This window comes from Neofelis nebulosa, chromosome 16 (assembly GCF_028018385.1).
Source record: "Neofelis nebulosa isolate mNeoNeb1 chromosome 16, mNeoNeb1.pri, whole genome shotgun sequence".
Lineage (NCBI taxonomy): Eukaryota > Metazoa > Chordata > Mammalia > Carnivora > Felidae > Neofelis > Neofelis nebulosa.
In genome coordinates, this window is record NC_080797.1 from 32410898 (window position 1) to 32430234 (window position 19337).

Sequence of the window (19337 nt, forward strand, 5' to 3'; positions counted from 1 at the left end):
CTGTGCCGAAGTGGGGCCCTGAAGGAGCTGAGCAAGAGGTGAGCGTCCCGGACACACACACACACACACACACACACACACACGCATGCAGCTAGTGCCCGCCCAAGACGCCCCCTTAGGAAAAATGCCAGGGCTGAGCAGAAATCACCTTCCCACTAGGTTGGGGAAATTGCCGCAAGCTTTGGGAGTGGTTTTTATTTGTTCATGTATTCATTCATTTACTCATTCATCTAACAGTTATTTACTGAGAACATACCAAGTGCCCAGCACTGAGCCAGCTTTGTGAGCTCCACACTGAGCAAGGTAGACCCGGGTCCTACCCTCTCACAGGGAAGGCAGATGAGTAAGCCTAGAGCTACAACAGCCTAGAGGGAGCTAGAAGGGAGGCAGGACGCCTGGAAGTACAGAGGTGAGCCCTCTAATCCGGAGTGGAGGAGGGCAGAGCCGGGAAGACTTCCTGGAGGAATGTACATATAAGATGAGCCTTGGAGAATGAGTCAGAGTTAGAAAGGGGAAGACTAGGGGCGCCTGGGTGGCGCAGTCGGTTAAGTGTCCGACTTCAGCCAGGTCACGATCTCGCGGTCCGTGAGTTCGAGCCCCGCGTCGGGCTCTGGGCTGATGGCTCGGAGCCTGGAGCCTGTTTCCGATTCTGTGTCTCCCTCTCTCTCTGCCCCTCCCCCGTTCATGCTCTGTCTCTCTCTGTCCCAAAAATAAATAAAAAACGTTGAAAAAAAAAAAAATTTAAAAAGGAAAGGGGAAGACTCAGGAAAGAGTGTTACAGATGGAAGGAACGGTGCGCTCAGGCCCTGAATGAAGGCCCCATACGAGGGAAGAACAGAGAAAGCTCCGGGGCGTGCAAGGAGGGAAGGGGGGCATGTTGTGAGAAGGCCGGGCAGTGTTGTCCTGGCCCCCCACCCCCACCCAGTCCCCCATTCGTGGCTGCTCTGCTGCCGTCTGGCATGGCATCCCTCCCAGAATCCTCAGAAGAGGGCAAGGTTAGGGTGGGACCCTCAGGATGCCCTTGAAGAAGCTTCTGGGCCCCCAGCGCTCGGGGGCCTGCTTAGGATTGAGAGGTGATGCTGTGCTTGAGTATGAGCTTAGGGCCTTCCTGTGCCCATCGTGAACGCCTCCTAGCCCAGGCTGCGGCCTTCTTGGGGCTGTGCTGGTGGGGGAGCTGGTGCCTACTGTCCAGTTGGGCTTTGTTGCTGGGTTTCTGGGGACTTGGAGTCACAAGTTTCTGGGCTCACAGTCCCCCTCCTCCCCGCCCCCAACCACAGTTCCGCACTGGGCTGGCCCAGAGACCACATCTCTGATAGGTTGCAGCTCCTTGGTCCTGGCTACTGATCTCCCAGGGCCAATCCTGCCTGGCTGCTTGGAGCCTGGGCAGTGCCAGTACAGACCTCTGGGGATCTCAAGGAGCAAGCTGCTGCAGGGGAGAGGCTGGCTCCTCATAGGCTCCCAGAGCAGCCAGCTGAGCCCTGGTCTCCACAGGACCAGAAAGCCCCCTGGATGCCACCATGAGGGACTCTAGCAGGCTGCCTCCCGGGGAGGCCTTGCCTGTCTCAATCATCAGCTGGGTGCCTGGGTCTTCACTCACTGCCCTCCTTTCTGAGATTCTAGGCCTCAGGGCTCCAGAGAACCTGCCCTCCAGACCCCCTGACCAGGGTGGTGAAATCTCCCTGTCGTCACCCTCCCCAGTCAAGGGGATCTTCCACAGACCTGAGCAGACCAGGTGCCTGCAGGGTGCGTCCCAGTCACTGGCCTCGCCTGTCCGCACCCTGCTCAGATTGTTTGGTCATCGGCCTTACTGACCTGTCTGGGCTGACCTGCTGGGCGGCCTGCCTCTTTCTCTCTGGCCTTGTTGTTCCCATCCTTGGGTAGCAGCACCGCATACCTACTGTGCAGCCTACCAGCCTTCAAGAGAGCAAGGCCACGCCAATAGAAGCAACGTGGGGCAGGGGAAAGAGCTCAGGAGCAGACTCTGCCCGGCCTCAGACTTGCTGTATGACTCAGAGAGGTTGCTTCACTTCTCTGAGCCTCATCCTTCTTATTTATAAAATGGGCCAGTAATCCCTGTGCTCATGCGACCTTCTGGAGTTGTGGTGAGGGCCCCATGAGGGGCTCAGAGTCTGGGGAAGGGCACAGGCAGACAGACAGCCCGGGGTCAGCATGGCTTGTGCTGTGAGGGAAAGCGCCTGGCCCCAGCCTTGTGACAGCCAAAGGGCCAAGAAAGTTCCCAGAGAGGGGATGGCATCTGAGCTGAGGATTTGTGGCATTCTGCTCTTTAAAAAAAAAAAAAAAAAATGTATATATATATATATATATATATATATATATATATATATATATTTCCTTACAAAGTTGGTCAGTACTCAAACAGTATAAAAGAATTAAGCAGGAAGTTGGGATCACTCCTCCAATCCCACCGCAGTCAGTACCGTTAGGCTCTGCTTCCAGAGCTCTGTCCTTACACGCAGGAAAAGAGTTGCCTCAACGCAAACAGCATGTACATAGTGAACTGGGATTTTGCAAAAGAACCAAGGAGAAGAAAGGGGGAGGGATGGCCTAGGTTTCCTGGCTTAAGGGGGCCTGTGATGTGGAGAAGGGCGGGAGTGTGGCTCACTGGGACCGTGAGGGGCTCCGTGCAGCTGGATTGCAGGTGCAGGGGCCAGACCTCGAAAGTCCTGGGCACCACACCAGATTTGGATTTATCTGCTCTGGGGTTTAGAAAAGGCCAGCTTGGCAGCAGTGGGGCGCAGGGGCTGGCGGAGTAATTAGCCCAGGGAGGTGTGGAGGCCTGGCCTGGGTCTGCCAGAGTGGAGGCTGAGGACCTGAATGGTTGAGAAGGAAGGGCAGGTCTCGAGTGTGAGTAAAGTCTGGGAAGAGTTCCCCTTCGCTAGCGGCAGCCCTCCGGCTGGGCTGGGCGCTATGAGAGAAAGGCATCCTCTGATGGGGGATGGGCCTGGGCGCATCTCCAGGGGCCAGAGAAGCCCCAGGGCACCTTCCCCACCCTTGGGAAGGAGCCATCACAGAAACGCCCTGGAGGGGTGGGGAGAGGAGGTTCCTGAGTTCAGAGGAGTCCCCGAGCCTGGGCCTGGAACCCAGCTGTGCCAGTCTTCCCCGCGCCCTTTCCTACCCCATCACTGCTTGCAGGAGTGAAGGGGCAACCTTGCCTCTGTCTTCCAGTGTCCTCCAGAGAGCCCTGTGGATCTCTCTGACCCCTTCCTAGGCAGTCCTCCTCACACCGGAAGAGGACAGAGAGGGGTCTCCTGATTGTGGCGTGGAGAACAGAGGCCCAGAGTGGCCCTGGGGTATGGATTTCTCTCCTGACGGCCAGGATGAGCAGTGGCGTCTCACCCCTGGGCCAGCGCTTTGTCCCCTCTGGCTCGGGACTGAGCGTTGTGGAGAAATCACCTGCAAGCCTCACGGAGAGTGTGACTGGCCCAGGGCACAGTGGCTTGCAAGGAAGGCCTTGGGCCTGGCTGGTCCCTGGGGCTTCCATGATGGTGGACAGAGGGCAGATAACAGAGATGACTCTCCATCCAGATCAGCCCCACCCTTCCTGCCAGCTCGGGGACAGTCTGCACGCCCCCCGCCCCCGCCCCCTGCATTTTCCTGGTGATGAATGGCAGCTTGCTATTCCCAGAAAACTGGAAGTTTACTGGAGAAACCAGCTTGGTGAACGGAGCAGGTGGCCGGCAGTGTCCCCACCCTTGTGGCACAGTATGGCCTGCCTGGCTGCTTGATGGGACTTGTCATCTCTGCCCCACATGGGGTTCCCCCAGACCACACCTGAGGCCATAGTGTGGAGCATGGCCAAGCCCCCACTCCAGACGCCCCGGGGCCTGGCACCCTCCTGCCCCCAGATGTCCTGGGCATCCTGGGGCAAGTTTGTAAGCTTTCCTTAGGCTTGGAGCATTTTCCCCAACCCCAGTACCCACGCAGGCGCACACGGCAAAGCCAGGCTGGCGTTGTCCAGGGGGGTTTCTGCAGGTGTTTCCTATCCTTCCCTCAGGATGTAACCCCTAGGATCTCTGCCATTGGTAGGTGGAAAGTAGAGCTGTCCTTGTCCTCTGTCTCCCCCACACCCCACCCCACCGTGAAATGGGACCCTGCTGTACTTAGGCCACGTCTCAGTGCCTCTCACGCAGCACTGAAACCGGATGCTTGACTGTCTGTCCCTCAGCTAGACCAGGGGCCACAGGAGGGCACGGACCACGTCCTATGCATTTCTGTCCTCAGCACTGTCCCTGCTTTGTAATGGTGGCAATCATGACCATGGCTGACACCCACAGGCCTTCCCCGGGTGGGTAAGGATGTGAGCTCGGGAGCCAGGCTGCTGCGTTCAAGCTCCAGCTTTGCCACACACAAGCTGCGTGACCACAGGCATGTTGTTTAACCTCTCTGTGCCTCCATTTCGTCGTCTTCTCAAAGTGGGGATTCGGGTAGTAGCAACCTCACAGGATTACTGTGAGGCTAAAACAGGTTAATGGACATAAGACGTGGTAGCTTTCCTCCTCCTCCTCCTCCTCCTCCTCCTCCTCCTCCTCATTAGTGACATTTTTTAATCCCTTCAAATTGTTTTGAAAAACATTTCTGCTTTATTGAAGTGTAAGTGACAAAATTATAAGATGGTTTTTTTTTGTTTGTTTGTTTTTTAATGTTTATTTATTTTGGAGACAGAGAAAAACAGAGCATGAACGGGGGTGGGTCAGAGAGAGGGAGACACAGAATCCAAAACAGGCTCCAGCTCCGAGCTGTCAGCACAGAGCCCGACGCAGGGCTCGAACTCACAGACCGCGAGATCGTGACCTGAGCCGAAGTCGGCCGCTTAACCAACTGAGCCACCCGGGCGCCCCATAAGATGTTTAAAGCGTACGTCACGATGCTGTGATACATGTATACGTTGCGACAGGACTCCTCCCCTCCGGGGAGGGATCCATCAGCTCATCCATCAGCTCGCTACATGTATACACGTGTACGTTTGGCAAGAGCATTTAAGTTGTACTGTCTTCGCAAATTTCAGTTACACAACACAGTGTTATCAACTGTGGCTGAGAATTACTCAGCGTTCACTGTGCCAAATGCTTTACATAAAGGAATCCTCAGAACAGCTCCATTGCTCAGGTGAGGAAACTTGAGGCTCGGCGAGGTTAAGTGATGTGCCCAAGGTCACCTGGAAGACCAAGTCCCCAACCCAGGCGGCCGACTGTGCTCTTAGGCACCGCCCTGGCCAGGTGTTCACACCCGGTGAGCAGCTGAAGGAATGAAAACAAACACGGGTTGGCCCGGATCATGGAAACCCTTATAGGAACCTCTTATGTTTTCTTTGAAGGCTCAGCCACAGGAATTACCTCTTGGAGTCTCCCCACAAGTACAGTGTCGCTGACCTCCAGCAGGTGAGAACGCCCTTCCCGGCCCCAGACCCCTCTAGAGAGCCCTCATTCATGGGAAATCAGCAAGGAAGACGGGGGAGGGAGGCTGCAGCTTTTCGGTACCTCAGGCTCCGCGTCTTGCTTGTCCCACGCTCCCGGGGCAATGACTGAGCGCCAGCCCCCTGCTGTAAGCAGGCACTCCAGCAAAGCCCAGGTCACAGGGGTGACACCTGGGGACATTCCTTTCCTCGAGGGAGGGTACTGCGGATTGGGGTCTCGTCTGTCAAGCCCGTTATCCCCAGCGACCTCTGCGTAGGGGGCTGCTGGACACCTGCATTGCTCGGCCTGATTCAGGGAGGCTCTTTGGCCCAAGTGCAAAGAAACCTCCCTTGGGGTCGGAAATCTTCAGGCAGGGGGCCAGGAGCAGCAGCGGGCCACCTTTTACACATGGCCTCAGTCTCAGCACAGCTGCCCGAAAGGCCTGGCGGCCTGACCTTGCCCTCCACAGATCGCGGACGGGGCGTACGAAGGGTTCCTCGATGCCCTGATCGGATTCGCCTCCCAGCACGTCTACCACTGCGACCTGTGCACCCAGCGTGGCTTCATCTGCCAGATCTGCCACCACCATGACATCATCTTCCCCTTCGAGTTTGACACCACCGTCAGGTATGTGGGACACCCAGCCGCCCCCCCCCCCCATCCCCCAGCTGGCCCCAGCGTGCCAGGGAGGCAGGCCCGGCACCGTTGTGCAGCAGCACACTGAACGCCCCCCGGCTGTGCCAGTGCCACGGGGCGGTGAGGTTGTCTAGAACAGCCGACGCCCTGGGCAGTCACGGCCAGCCCCAGTCCAGCTCCGGGGACAAGAGAGCCCTCACGGGGCCCTACCCTAGACCGGGGAAGCTGTCTTCCTAGAGAAGAGGTGACTTGCTGCCTCTTTGAGTGAGGGTCTCGGTGTTGTCATCTACAGACGGACCGAGGAGGGACTGAATGAGTCACTGCCCTGGAGTGGTGGCACAGGCCGGGCACAAAGTGGGCGCCTGGCGGCTGGTGCCTGCCTGGCTCTCTGCTGCGGTAATCATCGTTCCTATCCCGTTACCGCTCCTGATCAGAGGCCTCTAAGTGGAAAGAGTCACCCACCAAACCTCCATTCCGGCCCACACAGGAGTGGAAAACTGAACGGGTGGGAGCATCCATTTTCAGTAGGCGTCTCCTGGCCCAGATTCAACCCCTGGGCTCAGCTTTTTAAACCGCAGAGTGTTTTCGACGTGGGCAAGAAATCATCCCCTAAGTCTCTAGCGGCCTCTCTGGAACGTGAATTAGAATCGAGAGCGTCCGCGCCTGTGGTGTGACGCGGGGGTGAGCACTGTCTCCAGGCAGCGATCTGGCAGGGGGGACGCGGCGCGGCGCGTCTTGGGGTCCCGAGCGGAACCGCACCCCGCCACGGGCGCTGGTCGGGATGCCGGCCGCCCCCGGCCCCCTGGCACCAGCAACGCTCGCGGCTCTCCCCCAGGTGCGGCGAGTGCAAGACCGTCTTCCACCAGAGCTGCCAGGCCGTGGTGAAGGGGGGCTGTCCCCGCTGTGCCCGCCGGCGCAAGTACCAAGAACAGAGCGCTCTCCTCTAAGCCGCTGTGCTGTCCCCGGCCGGAGACTGCGGGGCAGTGGCTCGCGGCCAGCCCGGCCGCCTGTGGCATCAGCCTGCATACTCTCGAGGTGTCACAGCCGCGTCCCCTGTCGGGAGGACCCAGATGCGACCGGAGCACGAGCCTACCAGACGAAGCCCTCGAGGATGTCCCCCAGTCCCTCTACCACCCGTCTGCTCCACAAGGTGGGGACGCCATCAGATGCCTCCCCCCCCCCCCCCCCGTCCCAAGGGAAGCGGGGAGGGGAGCTTTGCACTAACCAGGCCCCAGCTCACCTCACAGACACGGCACCTCCATCAGGGCTCTTCAAACACTGTGGAAACCACACTTGGGCACGTGCTCAATTCCACATTCCGGATTCAAAAAAGGTCTAGTTTTTTAAGGTGGGTTTTTTCCCTTCATATTTCAATAGAAAATATTTTTTTATTCTTGACCCTACACAAGTCACCCGAGAAATCCAGACATTCTCATGCGGAGCAAACACGTGAGAACATTTGGCCTGCGGGCCAAAGGCAGGTGGCTGGGTGGGCAGGCCGCCGCTGGGCCAGAGCCTGTCAGCTCTACGGGTGCCTTTCCTTCACCCGCGCCCGACACTGCTGCCCACGGCTTGAATACGACGTGCCAAACCGCCCAGGGGCTGTCAGGGTCGGTCCCGATGACCACCCTCTTCCTCTCCCTCGCCTCTTTTCGCCCTGCCCTGCCCTCCTCACCTGAAAAGCCTGTCACCTCTCTCCGCGTCAGAGCCCTCTGGCTCTGCCATAGCCCGGGCTCTCGGTCCCTGCGGGAGAAGGGAGTGACTCGGAACCAGCACTGTGAGCACTTTGAGCCCTCGCTTGGTCCAGGGCTGGGTCATCATCTTGCCCACCTCTCAGCCCCGTGCCCTCCTCACCTACTGTGGACCCAAAGCCAGACGGGCGGGCTGCTGCAGACACACTCTCAGGGGGACACCCCCCACCCCCCACGGCCTGACTGACCCCTGCTGGGACAGAGGAAGGCGGGGCCCACAGAGAGGACAGTGAGCCCAGGCCAGCCTTGGGCACCGTGGAGCGGTGACCCCCGTCCTCCCAGGAAGAGTGCCAGCCGTGCTGCGGCGATGTGTGGGGGCGCTGCCTCGTGGGAGGGATGCCTAGCCTCAGTTTACAAAGCCATGAATTCACAAAGCTTTGCTGGACTGGCCCGGAGGGGGCGCCGCCAGAGACTAGAGAATTTCCCCGGAGCACGATTGCCTTTTGAAGGGGTGTGGGGCAGAGTGTGAGCCTGGAATGGTTTGCAAAGTGATGTTTAGACCCTGTGGTTTGGGAGCGATTCCCTGCTGCCTTCCCCCATCTCTCCTGGACCCATCACCCCTCTGGCCCCCAGGCCTGGGCCCTCTGGCCGTCCTGTCAGCTCTCGGCTTGGATTGGGGGCCTCAGGTGGAGACTGCCTGTCACTGTCAAGAGATGAATCTACTCCCACCTCTCCCCTGGGGTGATTCGGCTGCTGAGTCACCTGCCCAGCCCTGTGGAGCTGGATAAGTTGTGCAATAGAAGAGAGGAGGTGGTAGGCAGGTGGGGGAGGGGGCTGCCACACAGCCTGTCTGTCCCCTGTCACGGAAACAGTATGCACCTATGCCCGGCACACCAAAGCCTCCTAAACGGGGAAGCGGATCCCTATCCTCAGCCCGCACCCCCACAGCCAGCATTAATGCCCCACTGCAGACCCAGCGCGGGCCGGCCAGAGCCGCAGATGCCCCAGATCCCCCAAGTGGCCCAGAGGCGGCCTGGGACAGCGGGTGGTGCCGCCCAGGCCGGGCCTCATCTCAGGCCCGTGAGAACAGTGTGCGCACTAGAAGGTGCCCTAGGAGGCAACAGGAGTGAGGCCCCAGAGGAGCTCGCTTAGGCTGTGTGGGGCCTGCGCCCCCCCCCACCTCCTCCCCCTCCACCCCCACCGGGGACTAGCAGCATTAACTACAACTCACCCTCTCCCCAGTACCAGAAAGCTGCTGATGCTTCCGAATGAGTTGACTCTTACCCTCTCACCTCCAATGGAAAGCTGATGTGAACCTCAGTGGTGCCCACACTATTTTTAAAACGCCATTTTATGCAATAAACTGTTTTCTAGTGAGGCGCGCTGGCCCCGAACGGCGCTTTGCAATGTACTGAAGGAACTGCTGCTGTGTGATTTTTGAATGATTTTGCAGTAAAGACCTGATCTTTCTCACCTCTGGTCTCGCTTCTGAATCCCGACGCTGCCAGTGGTTGGGAGGAAACCACCAGCCGTCCTGCCGTCTGATGCCCCCGCCCCCACCAACTCTCATTAGTCCCTGGGCACACAGGAGGCCTGGAGAGGGGTGGCCGGCGGTAAACATTGTGCACCAGAAGTGGGCATGCAGGGGAGGAGGGGTGACCGTGTTCAGTCTGTCCCCCTCCCACTAGGAGTCAGAGTCTGTGGCAGGGAGAGGGGGGTAGCATCTCAGGGCCTTTGGGTAGATTTACCCACATACACCGATGCCTGAAATGCCACCACAATGGCTTCTTCCCTGTGCCTGTCCACCGATCCCCGACACTGGAACGTGAGAAATCTCGGGACCGTGTCCCACTGGGTTATCCAAAGCCAGAGAAGGGGCTCAGGGAGGGAAGGCTGAGGAGGGCCAGAATCAGGGCTCATGGCTTTTAGGGCTCCAAGGGGACTTTACTTGGCTGCTCCCTTCCTCTGAAGTTCCAGGAAAAGCCCACCACTGCCCATCGTAAGGACAGAAGAAGGAAACACGCGTTCCAGGGAAATCAGGTTGCAGGAAAGTGGGACTGAAACACATTTGGCCCTAAGGTTTCTGGTCCTCGAAGACACCTTTCAGCCCGTGAGAGAGCATCTTCTGTGTGTCCTCTGAGCCCCAGCTTCCCTCCAGGGCCTCAAGTCCCTCCAGGGTTGTAGGGGGCAGGCTCTGAAAACACAAAAGGAACTGGGTTCGAGCGCTGGGGACCAAGGCCAGGGGCACGTGGCCTGGGTGCTACCCTGCCTTTGGTCTCAGTGCCTCCACCCTCAGCAAGGTGCCTCTGAGGACGTTTGTGTCTCCCTTCCCCCTCTGGCTAAAGAAGAATGGGGGCTTTGGAGACCTCAATCACACCCCAAAGAGGAGGACAGCTCATCTGATAATAAAAATAACGTTAATAGCTCTGTGCATCCTTCCGATACTACTGTGAGACTACTACTGAATTGTATGTACTTCGTACGTCTCATTCAATCTTCCTAAAGATCCTGTGAAGTAGGTGTTGTCCCAAGTTCATGGGAAAGAAAAGATGCTGAGGTGAGCGAGTCCACTTCCAGGACACCCTAATGGACAGCTTGGAGGGTGGCCCTCTTCCAGTGGAGGATCCAGGAGGCAGGGGGATGGAACCACGCAGCGGGAGGGAAATCTGGCCCCTCCAAAAGGAGTTGAGGAAGCTCCCTCCCTCCCCCCGTCATGCCACCCTCCTGGCCCTGCAGCTTCCATGTCGTTGGAGATAGCCAGGTGTGGCCCGGGATCCCAGGGGGTGCAGGGGGGAGGGTGGCGTCTGAGCTCCTAGGGCGCTGGCCCGGCCCAGAGGGGACAGGAAGCCGGGACACCGGGGATTGTCTCTAGCAGCCGCAGCCCAGCCTCAGCCCGGGAGGAAGTTCTGCCCGGCGCTCTCGGCTGGTGCCTCCCTCGCTGTATTGTTGAACAGGAAACCGGGCTGCGCGGGAGCTGGGCGGTGGAGGAGGGAGCGCCGGCCGCCGAAAGCACGCGTGCCTGCCGGGACAAGTGGAGGCGAAGCCGGTGATCGGACGCCCCAAGGTGCCAGGGCCGGGCCGGGCGGGGGTTGCTGAGCCGGGGTTGGGGGAGCGCGGTGCGGCAGGTGGCGGGTCCTCACCCGGGAGCGCCGCGCGCGCCTGCTCCCCTTTCACCGGGCGCTGGGGAGGGAGCCGCGCGGGCCCGGGAGCAGGGCCGCGCGGGGCGGATGTCCCCCGCGCAGAGCGGAGATCCGAAGGGCTGCCCTCCGTCCGGGGACAGGCGGGGCCCGAGTCCAGGCCCCGGCGCCGCTGTGGCTCGCGTCGCCCGGGCAGTGCACGAAAAGCACCTCCTGGCGACGGGTCAGTCCTGAAGTTCCAGGGATCCTACCGGCTCCTCTGGCTCCCCCAGAGTTGGGGAAGGAGAGGAGACTCGGGTCCCCTCCCCACCCAGCCCGAGCCCCTGCGCTCCGGTGGGGATCTCTGCGGTGGGAACTCCAGGCCCGGCCGAGCTGCGCCGGGAAAGGGCCCGGGGAGGGCGGAGGTGGGTCCGAAGCGAGTGGTGCGTGCAGTCGGCTGGAAAGGGCTTGTAGTGGTGATTCGGGGTGCATACGGCTTCGGTTGTAACCCTGGGCGAGACAACGAACCGGGGTCGAGCTGTCCCAGAGCAGCGCGCCTGCGGGACACAGAGGCTGGAGGACAACAAATCCCACGGCGGGAGGCTCAGGGGTGGGACCCTACCCACCTTGGGCTCAGCTGACGACCCCGCAGGGTCCCTTCAGTCGCAGCCCCTACAGCGCCCTCCCTCCCTTCGCCTTCTCTTGCTGTGCGTCCCACTCCCGGTGTCCCCCACCCGCCCAGACACACTCATTCAGGCTCCTCCTGGCCCCTCCGAGATACGGCTGCGTTGGGGATTGGGGGCAGCCCTCCTGAGCATCCCTCTCCTTCTTTGCTCCCCTTGCCAGCTCCTGATCCCGGAGGTCTCTCCTGCTTAGCCCTTGGAAGCCCCGCCCTTGGAAAGAGATGGCAGGGGCCTGATCTGCATCCATCCGCGGACTCCGCCGGTCCTGCCCATGGGCCCGCAGAGACCTGCCCTGCCATCGTGAGTGAGAGGCGGGGGTCCAGGGGAAGGTGACGGGAAGGGGTGTCCTCCCTGGGGGTTGTTGGCTTAGCTACAGGCAGTTCACTGTAACTTCAGGGCCCAAGAGTGCAACCCTTTCCCCAACAAGGGAAGCTGGAGAAAGTAGTGAAGACCGCTCTGTGCCCCTGGCCAGACCCTGCACCCCCACCCCCCCACCCCCATCAGACCCTGTTCCTTGGGTTCCTCAGCCTCAGCAAGCCACCGAGCTCCCCAGCTGCTGGTCCCAGGACACCTCTATGGGGCGGGAGATGGGATCAGTGCAAAGGCTTGGAGGGACCAGCCACTTATGGAAGAGGGTACCGACTCATCTCTTTGATGGAGAGACAGGCGGATTTACAGTTAGGCTCAGACTCCCAACACCACATCAAGCGCCAAGCTAAGGTGGCGTGGAGGGCGGTGGGTTGTGGCAATCACTCCGGGAGAGCTTTGGGGAGGACGCCGCAGGGGTAGTCACTGTCACAAAGTGCATTCTCTAGGGGCCACTCTCCTGGGGCAATGTGATCACAGGGCTGGTGGGTAGGCCGCGAGGGCCGAGCCTCACTCGGGAGGTGGAGGTGGGAGCTGGAGAACAGGGGGCGGTGCAGGACGGTCTGGGCGGGCCAGGCGCCGGGTTCACGTCCGCAGCCAAGCCGCTGGGGAAGGAAAGAGAAACCGAGAGAACCGGTTCTCCGGCCTTGACAGTCCGGTCCCTTAGCCAAGGCCCTTGGACTACGCGAGGCAGGGGCATTCCCCGGGATAGAGCGGTGCCGGGGTGGTTCCCAGAGCCCCGCGCCTCAATCCTGATTCCTCGGGCCCGGGGCGCGGGAGCCTGGAGGGAAGAGGCTCCGGGCACGCGGATTTCCTGAAGGCTGGAGACGTCTGGGGCGGGACAGGCAGGGCAGGGGGCGGGGCGAGGGGAGTGGCGGCGGGGGTGGGTGGGTAGAGAACGAGCTGTTCTTCCCACTTCACAGACCTGTAAACCGAGGCCCAGTCAACTTTTAGGCAAATGTGGTGACTTTATCGCGGTCAATCACCCCAGCTCTTTGGGTCAAGGCTTCCTTGGCTGTAAAGCTGGACCAATATTACCCACAATTTCTCCACCAAGGGATCGAACCGGGATCAAATCTCGTAATCAATGCCACGGGATGAAGGCATTGTCAGAATGAAGGTATTGTCATAATTCCATGAGTGAGTGTAAGAATGAGAACCTTGGAGATTATTTTATCCAAGTCCCCCATTTTTGAGCTAGGAAATTAACGCACATAAGGAATGCAGCACTGGGACTCGAACCCAGGTCTTCTGTCCCTCTGGTGCGGTGCGCTTCCCGGCTCGGTGGCCCTGACCTCCGCTCCCCTCCTCCTTGTCACTCACAGGGAAACGCCAGGGCCGCGATGGCGGCGGACGTCGAGGGGGACGTGTACGTGCTGGTGGAGCATCCCTTCGAGTACACTGGCAAGGACGGGCGCCGCGTGGCCATCCAGCCCAACGAGCGCTACAGGCTGCTGCGCCGAAGCACGGAGCACTGGTGGCACGTGCGGCGCGAGCCCGGCGGCCGCCCCTTCTACCTGCCCGCGCAGTACGTGCGCGAGCTGCCGGCGCTCGGGGACCCGGCCGCCACCTCCACGCCACCCGCGCTCCGCCCGGGGCCCGTCGCCCCGGAACCGCTCGCCTACGACTACCGCTTCGTGAGCGCGCCGGTGTCCGCGGGCCCCGACGGCACGCCCGCCGAGCCCCGGGGCCGCGTGGGCTCCCTGTGCGGCCCCGCGCGGCGCGGCGCCGCCACCCAGCGCAGCAGCCTGGCGCCGGGCTTGCCCACCTGCTTGTACACGCGGCCCGCGGCGCCGGTGCGGCCCGCCCAGTCCCTGGACGACCTGGCGCGCGCCGCCGTCGCGCCCCCTGCCGGCCTCCTCGGGAGCGCGGGCAGCTTCAAGGCCTGCAGCGTGGCGGGCTCCTGGGTGTGCCCGCGACCCCTGGCGCGCAGCGACTCCGAGAACGTCTACGAGGTCGTCCAGGACGTGCGCGGCCCACCACGGGAGGAGCGCCCGCAGCAGGTACGGGGAGCGGGGTGGCGGGCCGGGTTGCTGCGCCGCTCCGGGCCCGGACTCGAGGAGACCCCCTCGGCTTAGCGTCCGGCTCGACGGGGCGGCAGTCACCGCCGAGCCTCACTTTTCAAAACCACGGAAAGAGAAGGGTGCAGGCTCCCGGTCACTTATGGGCAATTCCGAAATGCCAAAGCTCCCTGGAGTCCAAAGGTTTCCCGTAACTCAGTTGGTGGTAAAAATTTGATTTGAACTGATGTCAAGCTGTGGGTGGTCTTCATTGTTTTACTACGCAAGTGCAGATGAACCGGATTACAGTGTACTGCTCCAAGCCTTCCTGGCAGGTGTGTGCGCCGTATTACCTTTCTAAAATCCACAACATTCCGGAACGCGCCCGGATATGGAGTTGTGGACCTGCGGGCCACTCCACCTGCCTCTTCTTCCTCAGAGGAGCTTAGGGGTCAGATGAGATAGTGGATGTGGAAGTCAGGGATCTGCTTCCTTTTTTGGCTTCTTCCGATATTTCAGTTCCCCCTTTAAAAAAAAAAAAAAGACAATTTTTGATTTGTTTGTTTCAGGAAGTGGTCCAGTGATAGTGTGTTTTTTTCGTTTCAGAACCCAGTTGTTAATTTAGGAAATCGAAAATAGAGCACGTTTTAAAAACACTTTTACATCCTCAGAATCCTTCGGATGACCCTGACATTTTCAACTTTAGGAACTTTTTGGGTCAGTGGTTGGGGAGATGTGGAGGGAGGATGCACAGACCCCCTTTTTGATATCTGCCTTTTGACAGCTGGGTAATTATGGGCAGTTCATTTCCTCTCAGAGGGTCTCGATTTGTCCTTTGGCCCAAAGAGGGGTGGAAAGTGTGGATGGATGATCCCTAAACCTTGTAAGTCTCTGATTTCTTTCTTTGTACTTGATGTAATGTATTTGTTGTCAACATTGATGCCTGGCTCATGCCAGGACTGAGTGTGGGATGCCCAGAGGAAGGAAGCACCTTCCCGGGCTGGGAACTCCTGGGTCTCCCCTCCGCCCATCTGGTTACAGTGCAAAGAGCTCAGGATTTGAAGCTTAGAGAGACTGGAATTTGACCCTGCTGGGTCACCTGCCAGCTGCAGAGGAGTCACTTAACTCCCCAGCCCCAGTGTCCTCGTGTGTAAACGCAGGACAAAACCTAAGGATTAGTGTTGTGAGCCTTCAACGTGGTGAAGCATGGAAACGCTTGGCACGTAGTAGGCGCTCCACCGAGGCTGGCCGGGGTCGCATTCGGTATCCTGGTCTGCGCCAGCTTTGCTCCCGTTTCTGCAAGGAGCAGCCCGCCCCCTTGTGGTCATGACGGGGAATAGCAACCGGCGCGTGGGGACGAGGATGGGGACTCCGCCCAGAAGGAACCAGAGGGGTAGGGGGGTGGGAAATAATGTGTCCGGCCGTCTCTGCTGGCCAGTTGGCCCCCTTCTCTGGGACAGATGGCTGGATACCAGTGCTCTTTACCCCGGCGTCCCTCCGTTTCCCGGACAGGCTCTCGGAGGTGCATTCCAGGACCTTTCCACATCCCCTGTCCAGCTTGCCCCTCTTTCTTTCCGCACAGTATAGTGGTGTGTCGGCGGCGGGGGACACAGATGATGGAGAGAAGGGTGGTGCTCGCACAGGGAAGAACTGGGGCGTCTGCCAGAGACCCGGGTATTGGTGGAAATGCTCTGCCCTGCCGGTCCCACTTCTGGCCCTAATGAATGCACTGTATGGCCTCAACAAGAGGCTTAGTACCTCTGGTCTGGTTTCCTCCCCGTGTAATGGGTATGATCTCACACTTCCTGTGACCCTGCTTTATTCCAGTGTCAGCTGTGGGCCTCCCTGACACCCCAGCCCCTACACACTCCTGGCGTGGGGAGCTACCTGTCTCCTGGGAAGGAAACCCCATTCTGTGTTTAGTTACTCAAGGGAGCATTTAGAGAAGGAATTTCCTGAATGGTGAGCCTGCCTATTTCTTCTTGGAGGAGGCAGGAGAGGCAGCTCCTACCTTTCCCCTTCATTCACTCATTAACTAAGCATGAGGTGACCTTGCACTTGCCGGGCATCTGGTGAGGCTGAGTCCCAGGCCTGGAGGGCCACCATCTGGGTCAGGAGCCTGGCAAGAGGGGACAGATGCCTCAGGCCGGCATGGCCCAGGCCATCTGAGATAAAAAGGACACCCAGTGTGCTGCGGTGCACAGGCATGGGTGCAGGTGTGAGATGGGGCACCCCTGGGGCCTTACAGCCCCCACCCTGCGCTGCTGGGGCTCTGGTGGGGAGTGGGTGGCGCCTGGGGGGCGGGGCCTCATGGCCCTCGCCAGGAATTCGGACGTCACCGTGCAGCTACCGGGAGACTCTCAGCAGAGAAGGGAGTGGGGTTCAGAAAGGACCCCCTTGGCTGGAACTTTAAGAGTGGCAGAGGACTTTCATGGTCTCCCAGGCATGCGGTGATGACAGGAGAGGTTCAGGAAGTGGATTTCGAGGGAGCTGGTGGCTGATGGGCTGAGGAGGGCGGGAGAGAAGTCAGGCTGAGTCCCAGCCTCCCAGCCTCCCAGTGTGCGCAGACAGTGGTCTGTTTATGGCGGGGACATTGGGAAGGTGTGGGAGGAGTCCTGGAGCTGCCCAGCATGTGGTGTGGAGATGTGGGGGGGCGAGGGAGCATGTGGACCGGGGGGCCACAGCCCTGGGCCCACCACATTTGGGTGACCAGGGGAGGGAAGAGGAGGAAGTGGAAAACACAGTCAGGGAACAAGGAGGAGAAGCAGGAGAGTGCTGGTCCAGACACCGAGAGGTGTCCAGAAGGAAGGGGAAGTTAGATAAAGGCCATCGAACATTTATCGGAAGTCGTGACCTCAAGGTCAGCAGCCACTTTATCAGGAGCTGGCCAAGGGGTTACCAAAAGCAGAAGGCAGAGGTCAGAGGGTGGAGACGAGGGTGCAGGGCCGAGTGGAGACCGCTCAGAAGCATGGCAGGGAAGGGAGAGGTGCCGTGTGGCCAGAGGCATGTGGAGGTCGAGAGGGGGGAAGCTCCCCAAATCTGAGTGAGTGGGCAGCAGCCAGAGGAGCTGGTTGACGCGACGGGATCCCAGGACACAGGTGTGAGGGTGATGCCCAGGGCAGACGGGGAGGGACCCACTCCCTCCGAGGCAAGGGCCAAGGATGTGAGGATGGAGGGGACACAGGGTCAGGCTCATCGGGGACCGGGGAGCCTTGGACAAGGGGAGATGGTGGCGTGGGTGTAGGACAATTGGCAGAGGCGGGGACCCTCAGAAGAGAGAAGCCTCTACGCCCACCGTGTGGCGTTTCACGGCCTTGTCATCCACCATGTGCCGGTGGATGGTCAAAGTGCGCTGGTCAAAGCGCTGGACACTGGGGACACAAAGCATGGTGGCGCATGACGTGATTCTGCGCCACAGGGGCTAGTGGTCCCGTGGGCTCTCACTCAAAGGCTCCCACTCCCAGCAGCTCTGAAGGCAGGCCTGCATGCAAGGGCGCCCCCCTGTGCCAGAGTGCAGAGGTTCAGAGAAGTTGAGTGGCTGGCTGAAAGTCACCCAGGCGGGAGGTGGCTGAGCCGGAGTCAGTTCCCGTACCTCCTGACCCTGAACCCCACCCTGGTTACCAGGCTCAGTCTCAGGCAGGTGGCCTGCAGGCCGTAGCCAGCCTGTTCCCCTCTACTCTACTCCCTCCCTCGCTGAGGAGGGGCTTTGGAGCCTGGGGAAGCCAGGTGAGGAGGGGCCTCTGAGACTCCTCCCCCGCTGAGTCCATTTCTGGGTGCAGTCACCATCCCCGGTCACCATCCCCGCCCCGGGGCCTCAGGCCAGCCCTCTGGACTGGAGCCCGCCCCTGCTGCCCAGGCATTGGCCACTGGGAGGAAAGAGTTACAGCCGGGGCCTCTGCAAGCGGCCTGGCCGGTGCCCCACCTGAGCAGGCGGCCTGGACTGGAAGGAGCCCTGGGGCCCTGGCTCCCTGTCCTCTTCAGAGAACTGTGAGTGACCATTCATCATTGCACAGGGGGCGGGGGCGGGCTGTGGCAGTTGCCCACTTTCTCCCCTTCTTCCCTGACCTCCCCCCTCCCCGGTCTTCTCCTGTACCCCTGCTGAAACTCACCTGCCCGATGACTCGCCCGGAGGCGCCCCTGCCTCCTCTCCGGATCCCAGGCCTGGCACCCACTCCGTGGGACAGACTCTGAGGGCAGCCCCGGGGCAGCTGTGATTGAGGCCTCGGACAAACCCACCTGGGTCCCCTTTGGGTGGGGACCAGCCAGGGGCCCTCTAGAAAGGGGGGTGCTGGTAAGAGCAGGGGAGCTGAGGCCAAGGGGAGGGTCTCCGGAGTCCTTCCTCCTCCCAGCCACTGTCTTTCTCACCTCCCCAGGCGGCCCAGCTGGTTTCTTCATCCCTGGGCTGACCTTTCCTCCCCATGACTCACCTTCAGCCCCAGGCGGACCCTGGAACCCCACTGCCCAGCTTCTGACCTGACCCATGAAAGAGCAGCTCCGTGGGTAGCCCCCCTCCCATCCTCACCCCACATTCCTGGCCACCAGGACTCCTCCCCAGCCACCCACCGCTCCCAAGGCAACCTCCCACCCTGCAGGCCCCGTGTCAGCCCCTGGGTGATCTCCCCTGAGCCTGGGCCCCATTCCTCACCTCTCAGTCTCTGGTTCCCCTCAGCACCCCTGGTCTCCTGAGACAGGCCCACCTGCCTCCCCACTTCCTTCCTGAGCCCCAGCAGCCGGCCTCTTTCTCCATCTATTTTCTCCACCCTTCCTGGAGCTGTGTTCAGTAGTGGGAAGGACCAGGTGGTTGGTTATGAATGCCAACCCCGATGGCTGCTCAGTGCCCCCTTCCCGGCATGGGAGAGCCCATCAAGCCCGGGCTCAGCTGATCAGAACGTGGTCGGGGTTCCAGACTAGAGTGTCAGGGGACAGTTGATGTTTGTTGGCGTTGAGGGAATTAGGGCTGCCAGGACGGGGTCCGAGGGACATAGGGGTTCTGGCAAGGATTGTCCCTCGCTCTTGCCAAATTGAGGAAGGTCTGTGGTGCGTGGGGATTTCCAGAGCACCTGCTTAGGCACAGTGAGGCCTGCAGGGCCCTTGTGTCCAGGCTCTGGACTCCTATAGGTGCCGCCCTGCGTCCTCTCTTTCCCCTGGGTGGAGATCCACCATGAGGCATCAGGTGAGCAGGGCAGGGGTCTCCGTCCAGGCTTCCGTGTCTGTCCTGGGGGCTGGGCCGGTTTGGCCTGAGAGAGGAAGCAGGAAGAACCAAGAAAGGTGCCAGAAGGGGGCCTGCCTCCAGATCCCCCCCCCAGCCTCCTTCCTGCCTCATCTCCACAACTGGAGCGCTCCTGGAATTGTCTGAATTTATAAATTACTATCCCCCCCACCGCCATAGAAATAGTTTAATATCCCTACAAATATTTGGCTAATGGGGGGG

The 19337-nt window shown here is 60.3% G+C and overlaps 2 protein-coding genes across 9 annotated transcripts in view; both read left to right on the forward strand.

Moving 5' to 3' along the window:
• Positions 1-9214, forward strand: part of PLEKHM1 (pleckstrin homology and RUN domain containing M1) — a 50186-nt gene extending 40972 nt beyond the window's left edge. For 4 of the 6 annotated variants that reach the window (XM_058705194.1, XM_058705195.1, XM_058705196.1 and 1 more), the window contains exons 9-12: positions 1-38; positions 5336-5399; positions 5884-6041; positions 6886-9214. The exon at positions 1-38 is cut by the window's left edge and continues 156 nt beyond it. In XM_058705194.1, the coding sequence (XP_058561177.1) occupies positions 1-38; positions 5336-5399; positions 5884-6041; positions 6886-6997 (372 nt within the window). In that variant the 3' untranslated portion in view covers positions 6998-9214. Of the gene's footprint in view, positions 39-3186; positions 4524-5335; positions 5400-5854; positions 6042-6885 lie in introns of those variants that run through there. The other 2 variants (XR_009255325.1, XM_058705199.1) reach the window with 2 other exon arrangements.
• A 1161-nt stretch (positions 9215-10375) lies between these two features.
• ARHGAP27 (Rho GTPase activating protein 27) overlaps positions 10376-19337 on the forward strand; it is a 31633-nt gene continuing 22671 nt past the window's right edge. The window contains exons 1-3 of one of the 3 annotated variants that reach the window (XM_058705202.1): positions 10376-10805; positions 11704-11840; positions 13232-13909. In XM_058705202.1, the coding sequence (XP_058561185.1) occupies positions 13250-13909 (660 nt within the window). In that variant the 5' untranslated portion in view covers positions 10376-10805; positions 11704-11840; positions 13232-13249. Of the gene's footprint in view, positions 10806-11703; positions 11841-13231; positions 13910-17736; positions 17894-19337 lie in introns of those variants that run through there. The other 2 variants (XM_058705201.1, XM_058705204.1) reach the window with 2 other exon arrangements.